The sequence below is a fragment of the Bubalus bubalis genome, chromosome 16, assembly GCF_019923935.1.
Source record: "Bubalus bubalis isolate 160015118507 breed Murrah chromosome 16, NDDB_SH_1, whole genome shotgun sequence".
Classification (NCBI taxonomy): Eukaryota; Metazoa; Chordata; class Mammalia; order Artiodactyla; family Bovidae; genus Bubalus; species Bubalus bubalis.
The window spans coordinates 39,603,981-39,613,273 of NC_059172.1; the positions used below are offsets into that span (position 1 = coordinate 39,603,981).

At 38.4% G+C, this 9,293-nt stretch overlaps 1 protein-coding gene and 1 non-coding gene across 2 annotated transcripts; both read left to right on the forward strand.

Annotated features, from left to right (window-relative positions):
• Positions 1-1,376: 1,376 nt before the first annotated feature.
• LOC102410678 (olfactory receptor 10A5-like) lies at positions 1,377-2,345 on the forward strand. The gene has a single exon (XM_006049737.4). It carries the CDS (start codon positions 1,377-1,379, stop codon positions 2,343-2,345), a length of 969 nt encoding a protein of 322 aa, XP_006049799.2.
• Positions 2,346-4,536: 2,191 nt separating this feature from the next.
• LOC112579775 lies at positions 4,537-4,640 on the forward strand. The gene has a single exon (XR_003104108.2). It is a non-coding gene; the product is annotated as a U6 spliceosomal RNA (small nuclear RNA).
• Positions 4,641-9,293: the final 4,653 nt, after the last annotated feature.

Here is a 9,293-nt window from a genome sequence, read left to right on the forward strand (position 1 = left end):
AGTAGGTACTCCTATTTCTCATACATCCCACCCAAGGTACCATGTATTTCCTGTATCATGCCCTTCATTGTGATTTAATAATTGATTATTTGAATATCTCCTTCATTAGATTCTAAAGTTAAAGGAGACAATCAATCATCATATCACCAGTGCCTCAAAAGAAGTAGAATATACATTGAATTTTTTCATATTGTTTAAGGCTCTGTCTCTTATTCATATAAACCAGGTTGTTTACTCAGAACAGTTTTTCTTTGCACATTGACCCTAATGTTCCTCATAATTTTTACAGAATTTTTGTGAGAATCTGTTTTTCTTTTTTTGATTTGTCCAGTCTGGAAAGAGAAGTAGTTGGAACTCTTGGGACACACTCACTACCTACTTAGGTATATTAAAATACTCCTCTCAGATTTTAATTTTGAAAGCCAGTGGATATTCTGGGTCCTGACAATCAATTGTCAATTATAACTTTGCTGGACTGAGGAGGAATATCCTAAGAGGGTCACCTCATAATCTGATTAGGCAAGAAAGAATAAGCATTGTATGACATCAGGTACTCTATGTACATTGAAAAGGGGGAAACTTGCATTAAAACTGCTACATCCTTTCTTTGCATCTCCTTGCCACTTTTTCTACTCCTTTGAGTCACCTCAAAACAAAACATGATAAAACAGTTGAGTTTTTCTATTTATATACCCTCTCAAGTTGTTTTAGGATTACAGTCTTTAAATATGTACAAAAAAGTAATTACTGGGACTTCCTGGTGGTCCAGTGGCTAAGAATCTGCCCTCGCAATGCAGGCAGCCAAGTTAGATCCCTGATCAGGGAACTACACCTTCATGCTGAAAATAAGACCTAGCACAACCAAATAAATGAATAAACAAATAAATAATTTTTTTAAAGTTAGCATTATTTCTAGTAATAGGTGGAGAAGTCAAACATCATGAATCTTTGAAGAAGGGGGAGACATAATAGGTATAAATAGAAATTTTCTACTGTTTCTCCATCTGACTCCACCTAATTGCCTCCGGACCCCTCTCACTTAACAACACTATGAGGGTATTAAGTGTGCATCAGAAAATGAGTGTGTGTGGATATGATCCAAATTGTTTTAGCAAATACAGTAACAAAGTGGGAAATGAATCATAAAGAGTAAGACGGGAAAGATGAGACATCACCCATTTCAGAACCCAGGCTCTGGTCTTTCTTCCTTGTGTCTTTATTCTCAGATAACACAAGGCCTTTTCTCTTATAACTCAGATCCTGATTGTGCTTATTTCCCTGACACTAAAAGGAATCCCAACAACAAATCTAGAATCTGACTCTTCCAATCAAGAGCCTCTCTCTGTGACCACAGCTGGGGGTTCATCCCTATATCAATGGTTGAAGGAAACTGGACAAGAGTAAGTGAGTTTATCCTCATCAGTTTCTCTTCCTTACCTACTGAAATACAATCACTGCTCTTCCTGACATTTCTAGTCATCTACCTGGTCACTCTGCTGGGAAACAGCCTCATCATTCTGGTTACCTTGGCTGACCCCATGCTGCACAGCCCCATGTACTTCTTCCTCAGGAACTTGTCCTTCTTAGAGATTGGCTTCAACCTAGTCATTGTGCCCAAGATGCTGGGGACCCTGATTGCCCAGGACACAAACATCTCCTTTCTTGGCTGTGCCACTCAGATGTATTTCCTCTTCTTCTTTGGGGTTTCGGAATGCTTCCTCCTGGCCACCATGGCCTATGACCGCTATGTAGCCATCTGCAGTCCCTTGCACTACCCAGTCATCATGAACCCAAGGACACGTGCCAAACTGGCAGCTGTCTCCTGGTTTCCAGGCATTGCCATGGCTACTGTGCAGACCACGTGGCTCTTCAGCTTTCCATTCTGTGGCATCAATAAGGTGAACCACTTCTTCTGTGACAGCCCTCCTGTGCTGAGTCTGGTCTGTGCAGACACAGCACTGTTTGAGATCTATGCCATCATTGGAACCATTCTGGTTGTCATGATTCCCTGCTTGCTGATCCTATGTTCCTACACTCGCATCGCTGCTGCCATCCTGAAGATTCCATCGGCTAAGGGGAAGCATAAGGCCTTCTCTACCTGCTCATCCCACCTACTTGTTGTCTCCCTCTTCTATGTATCTTTAAGCCTCACCTACTTTCGGCCCAAGTCCAATAATTCTCCTGAGAGCAAAAAAGTGCTATCACTGTGCTACACAGTTGTAACTCCCATGTTGAACCCCATCATCTACAGCTTGAGAAATAATGAGATGAAGAATGCCCTTAGTCGGACCTTCCACAAGGCTATGGGTGTCAGAACTGCATTCTGTAGACATTTTGAGGTATAACTAAATTTATTAAGCGAGGAACAATCAGTTCCATGTTTGGGATTCCTCTCTGCATCTATTCACATCTCGATTAGGCCAAAACCCAGCTATTGAAAGGGCTGTTAAAAAGCACAGTAAAGAGAAAGCAATATAGAAATAGATTAGTCCTATCATCACACTTATCAAATTCCTCTGCTTGCTTGTTATGCACTTATTTTTTTTCTCATTTGACATTTCTGTGGCCAATACATTCAAGAGTAAAATACATGGCGTATTTACTCTGTAAATTTGCGCCTAAGTGACTGACTTTGGGAACAGTATGAAACTGTTTGAAATGTGAACTTGTAGACAGGAAGTTCTCTTGGCATTTATTGTGTTAAGACAAATCTAACTCCATTTAATAGAAAAAAAAAAGTCTATGATCCCTTAAGTACAAAATGCTTCTCATTCATTCACTTCATTTTGCACGCCCCAAAGGCAGTATTGGCTCCTAAATTTGTTGGTATTTAGCATGGACAGAGAAAAGTGTATCACTAATCCACGTAACTATGCCTTTCAGTTCTGTTCAGTCACTCAGTTGTATCCAACTCTTTGCGACCCCATGGACTGCAGCACACCAGGCTTCCCTTTCCATCACCAACTCCTGGACCTTGCTCAAACTCATGTCCATCGAGTCGGTGATGCCCTCCAACCATCTTATCCTCTGTTGTCCCCTTCTCCTCCAGCCTTCAATCTTTCCTAGCATCGGGTCTTTTCCTGAGTCAGTTCTTTGCATCAGGTGGCCAAAGTATTGGAGTTTCAGCTTCAGTATCAATCTTTCCAATGACTTTTCCTTTATAACCCCAATATCCTTAACCAACCCTTTTCAGGCTATTTTTCCCAGGTAGAATGATTGGAATTTCCAATTTTCTCTCTGAGTTCTTTTCCAAGTTTATAGGCATTGTTGAAGTAATTTCAGATTTTCACAAACATAATTTCAATCATGATGCTTTTTTCTTCAAGGCTTATAATGGATCCTACCTACTCCAATATAGGCCTTATTAACAACTGTTATGTTTTGCCTGAAAAATGAAAGTGTTATTTATTCAGTCTTGTCCAACTCTTTGCAATCCCATGGACTGTAGCTTGCCAGGCTCCTCTGCCCATGGAATTCTCCAGGCAAGAATACTGGAGTGGATAGCCATTCCCTTGTCCATGGGACCTTCACAACCCAGGGATCAAACCCAGGTCTCCTGGATTGCAGGCAGATACTTTACTGTCTGAACCCCCAGGGAATCCCCTATGTTTTGCCTAGTGCTTTTCAATTTTAAAAATTTGTGTTTGTTCAAGTAAAAATACAAAAGACCATAAAACATAATTTCTGCCTTCAGAACTTTATAATTTAATCAACAATAGAAATTATAAAAGAAAAACCATAAATTGCTAAAATAAGGGAATATTACTTTACATAAAGGGGCCTATATCATATTCTGTCATTTACTAGGTTGGTGACCATGGGAAAGTAAATCAAATTCTTTATGCCTCTTTCCTCATCTGTAAAATGATGCATTTAGTAATAGTGTCTATATGATAGGTGTGTTTTTAAAAGTAAATATTAAATATAAAGCATTTATGATAGCACTAAGTATATTGTCAGAGAAGGCGATGGCACCCCACTCCAGTACTCTTGCCTGGAAAATCCCATGGACGGAGGAGCCTGGTAGGCTGCAGTCCATGGGGTCATGAAGCGTCAGACACGACTGAGCGATTTCACTTTTCACTTTTCACTTTCATGCATTGGAGAAGGAAATGGCACCTCACTCCAGTGTCCTTGCCTGGAGAATCCCAGGGACAGGGGAGCCTGGTGGGCTGCCATCTATGGGGTCGCACAGAGTCGGACACGACTGAAGCAACTTAGCAGCAGCAGCAAGCATATTGTAGATCCAAATTTAGGTATTTACTCTTAGCAAGTACCTTATCTGAGTCCCTCATCTTATAGCTAAGGAAAGCAAGGTTCAGAGATATTTTATTACATATGTTTAAACAAAATTCAGATGCCTTGAATCTCAATTCTCTCTTTTTTTTCAGTACCATGCCCTGTGGGCTATAGTCCATGGGGTCACAAGAGTCAGACATGACTTAGAGACTAAACCACTGCCACCACTGAATAGCTAATTAAGCAAGTAATTAAGTCAGATTCAAAGTAAAAGAAAACTTTAAAAAATAAGAATGGGTGCTCACTTCGGCAGCACATATAATAATATTAGAATGATACAGAGATTAGCATGGCCACTGCACAAGGATGACATGAAAATTCGTGAAGCATTCCATATTTTTAAAACCAGACAAAGACAACACACACAAAAAAGAAAACTACAGGCCAATATCACTGATGAACATAGATGCAAAAATCCTCAACAAAATTTTAGCAAACAGAATTCAGCAGCACATCAAAAAGCTCATACACCATGATCAAGTTGGGTTTATTCCAGGAATGCAAGGGTTCTTCAATACATGCAAATCAATCAATGTGATACACCATATTAACAAACTGAAAGATAAAAACCATATGATTATCTCAATAGAAGCAGAAAAAGCCTTTAACAAAATTCAGCACCCATTTATATTAAAACTCTTCAAAAAATTGTCATAGAAAAAAACCTGCCTCAATATAGTAAAGGCCATATATGATAAGCCTACAGCAAGCATTATTCTCAATGGTGAAAAATTAAAAGCATTCCCCTAAGATCAGGAACAAGACAAGGGGTCCAGTTTCACCACTATTATTCAACATAGTTCTGGAAGTTCTAGCTACAGCAATCAGAGAAGAACAAGAAATAAAAGGAATCCAGACCAGAAAAGAAGAAGTAAAGCTCTCACTGTTTGCAGATGACATGATACTGTACATAGAAAACCCTAAAGATAGTATCAGAAAATTACTAAAGCTAATCAATAAATTTAGCAAAGTTGCAGGATACAAAATCAATACACAGAAATCACTTGCATTTCTATATACTAACAAAGAAAACTCAGAAAGAGAAATTAAGGCATCAATCCCATGCACCACTCCACAAAAAGAATTAAATATCTAGAAATAAACTTACCTAAGGAGACAAAAGAACTGTACACAGAAAATTTTAAGACACTAATGAAAGAAATCAAAGATGACATAAACAGGTGGAGAGATATTCCATGTTCCTGAGTAGGAAGAATCAATATTGTGAAAAAGACTATACTCCCAAATGCAATCTACAGATTCAGTGTGATCCCTATCAAATTACCAATGGCAGTTTTCACAGAACTAGAACAAAAAAATTCACAATTCATATGGAAACACAAAAGACCCTGAATAGCCAAAGCAGTCTTGAGAAAAAAGAATGGAGCTGGAGGAATCACCCTTCCTGACTTCAGATTATACTACAAAGCTACAGGCATCAAGACAGTATGGTACTGGCACAAAAACAGAAATATAGACCAATGGAACAAGATAGAAAGCCCAAAAATAAACCCATGCACCTGTGGGTACCTTATTTTTGACAAAGGAGACAAGAATATACAATGGGGCAAAGAAAGCCTCTTCAATAAATGGTGCTGGGGAAACTGGACAGCTACATGTAAAAGAATGCAATTAAAACACTTCTTAACACCATACACAAAGATAAACTCAAAATGGATTAAAGACCTAAATGTAAGACCAAAAACTATAAAACTCTTGGAGGAAAGCATAGGCAGAATACTCGATGACATAAATCAAACCAAGATCCTCTAGGACCTACCTCCTAGAGTAACGAAAATAAAAACAAAAGTAAACAAGTGGGACCTGATTAAACTTAAAATCTTTTGCACAGCAAAGGAAACTATAAGCAAGGTGAAGACAACCCTCAGAATGGGAGAAAATAATAGCAAATGAAACAACTGACAAATGATTAATTTCTAAAATATACAAGCACCTCATACAATTCAATACCAGAAAAACAAACAATCCAATCAAAAAGTGGGAAAAAGACCTAAACAGACATTTCTCCAAAGAAGGCATACAAATGGCTAAGAAACACATGAAAAGATGCTCAACATTGCTCATTATTAGAGAAATGCAAATCAAAACTACAATGAGATATCACCTCACACCAGTCAGAATGGCCATCATCAAAAAGTCTACAAACAATAAATGTTGGAGAGGATGTGGGGAAAAGGGAATGCTCTTGCACTGTTGGTAGGAATGTAAGCTGACACAGCCACTATGGAAGGCAGTATGGAGATTCCTTAAAAAACTAGGAATAAAACCACCATATGACCCAGCAATCCCACTCCTAGGCATATACCCTGAGGAAACCAAAATTCAAAAAGACACATGTATCCCATTGTTCATTGCAGCCCTATTTACAATAGCTAGAACATGGAAGCAACCTAGATGTCCATCAACAGATGAATGGATAAAAAAGTTGTGGTGCATATACACAATGGAATATCATTCAGCCATTAAAAGGAGTGCATTTGAGTCAGTTCTAATGAAGTGGATGAATCTAGAGCCTATTATACAGAGTGAAGTAAGTCAGAAAGAGAAAGATAAATATCATATTCTAATGTATATATACTGGGGAAGGCAATGGCACACCATTCCAGTACTCTTGCCTGGAAAATCCCATGGACGGAGGAGCCTGGTAGGCTGCAGTCCAAGGGGTCGCGAAGAGTCAGCCATGACTGAGCGACTTCACTTTCACTTTTCACTTTCATGCATTGGAGAAGGAAATGACAACCCACTCCAGTGTTCTTGCCTGGAGAATCCCAGGGACAGAGGAGCCTACTGGGCTGCCATCTCCGGGGTCGCACAGAGTCAGACACGACTGAAGCGACTTAGCAGCAGCAGCAGCAACAACGAATATATACAGAATCTAGAAAAATGGTACTGAAGAATTTATTTACAGGGCAGCAATGGATAAACAGACGTAGAGAATAGACATGGACATGGGGAGAAGGGAAGAGAGGGTGAGATGTATGGAAAGAGTAACATGTAAACTTACATTGCTGCTGCTGCTGCTGAGTGGCTTCAGTCATGTCCGACTCTGTGTGACCCCATAGACGGCAGCCCACCAGGCTTCCCCGTCCCTGGGATTCTCCAGGCAAGAACGCTGAAGTGGGTTGCCATTTCCTTCTCCAATGCATGAAAGTGAAAAGTGAAAGTGAAGTCGCTCAGTCGTTTCCAACTCTAGCAACCCCATGGACTGCAGCCTACCAGGCTCCTCCGTCCATGGGATTTTCCAGGCAGAAGTACTGGAGTGGGGTGCCATTGCCTTCTCCATTACCATATGTAAAATAGATAGCCAATGGGAATTTGCTGTATGGCTCAGGAAACTCAAAAAGGGGCTCTATATCAACCTAGAGGGGTGGGATGGGGAGGGAGATGGGGGGAGGTTCAAAAGGGATAGGATATATATATATACCTATAGCTGATTCATGCTGAGGTTTGACAGAAAACAACAAAATTCTGTAAAGCAATTATCCTTCAGTTTAAAAATAAATAATTTTAAAAATAAAAAAGAAGAATGGGGGAAAATGTTAATTCTTCAATCAGTTTAAATTCATTATTAACTCTGAATAAATAACAACAAATGAGCAGTCCCAGTAACATCAGTGAATTCATCAAAAGCCACAGGAAACCACTCATAATCACTTGCTTTACTTTTTAATTGACTGGTACTGATACTGCTCCCAAGGTCTTCAATTCCTCAAGGATCATTTCTCACCAAGATGATAATTGTTTTAAGCAAGTTTATTTTCTCTATACACGTTTGCTTTGGTTGTCCCAAATTTAATTTAATCAACTCATCATTGGTAAAAGGCTTTCCTTGTTTGGCTAACAAATGAGCCACTTGGAAGCTTTGCTTGAAGCCCCACTTTAATTTTTTTCTTTTTCGTAAAGACATTCTGCCATAAGATATTCCACTGAGTTTTCAAATTTCTCTGACTGTTGCTTTCTGTAAGTTGGGAATATTCCAGTGAATACTTGGTGTAGTAGTGTCTACATGTATTGTCTATGCTTGGCAAAGCCTGAATATCATTACTTATAAATACAATGATTTACCATCTAATTTGATGTCAGAATATTCTACACTCCTCTGCTCTTTAAAATGTGACATGTGAGATAACTTTTTTTCTCATTCTAACTTGATGTCTATGCACTGGTAACAAAATAAATGTTACAGTATAGAAATACACATGGCACTCAAGATGTCAAGCAGTAACCTCATCAATGTGCTTTTCCTTTAAACTCATAATTATTTTTTGCAAGAGTAATCCACTCTTAGCAGCAAACAGGGCCGTGAACATACTCTTATAACTTGAAAACAGCTACAAAAAGAACTGACCAATTAAGCTGTGACCATTTCCCTCCTATGTTCACCTCCCAGCTCCTGGAAATTTTTTTCCAGTTTTACTGAGATATAATTGACATATAAGTTTAAGGTGTACAGCATAATAATTTAATACATGTACACATTTCAAAATGATTACCACAATAAGTTTAGTTTATATATCGTTTCAAATATTTACAACTTTGTTCTTGTGCATCCCCATGATTTTTAATGCCCAAGAGGAAGATGAAAGAGTCACTAATGTATGAACTTCAAACAACCATTGAGTTTTGATGTTATAGCATGAAGTAACTATGATATGTAAATGAATGAGCATGGCTGTGTTCCAATAAAACTTTACTTCTAGGTACTAGAATTTGGATTTTATATACTTTTTTTTTTGCAGGATACATGATGAATACACATAATTGTATTTTTATACACTTGCAGTGAACAACCTGAAAAATAAAATTTAGAATTTCTGTTGCAATTGCATAAAAAAGAATAAAACATATGGGAATAAATGTAACAGAAGTACAAACCTTATACTCTGAAACTTGTAAAACGTTGAAGGAAATTAAAGAAGATCTAAATGAATGTAAAAGTATCCAAGGTTCATGAATCAAAAAAACTTAACATC

What these genes read in the sequence shown, in the direction of transcription:
- LOC102410678 (XM_006049737.4), top strand. Translation starts at nt 1,377, where the DNA reads ATGGTTGAAGGAAACTGGACAAGAGTAAGTGAGTTTATCCTCATCAGT.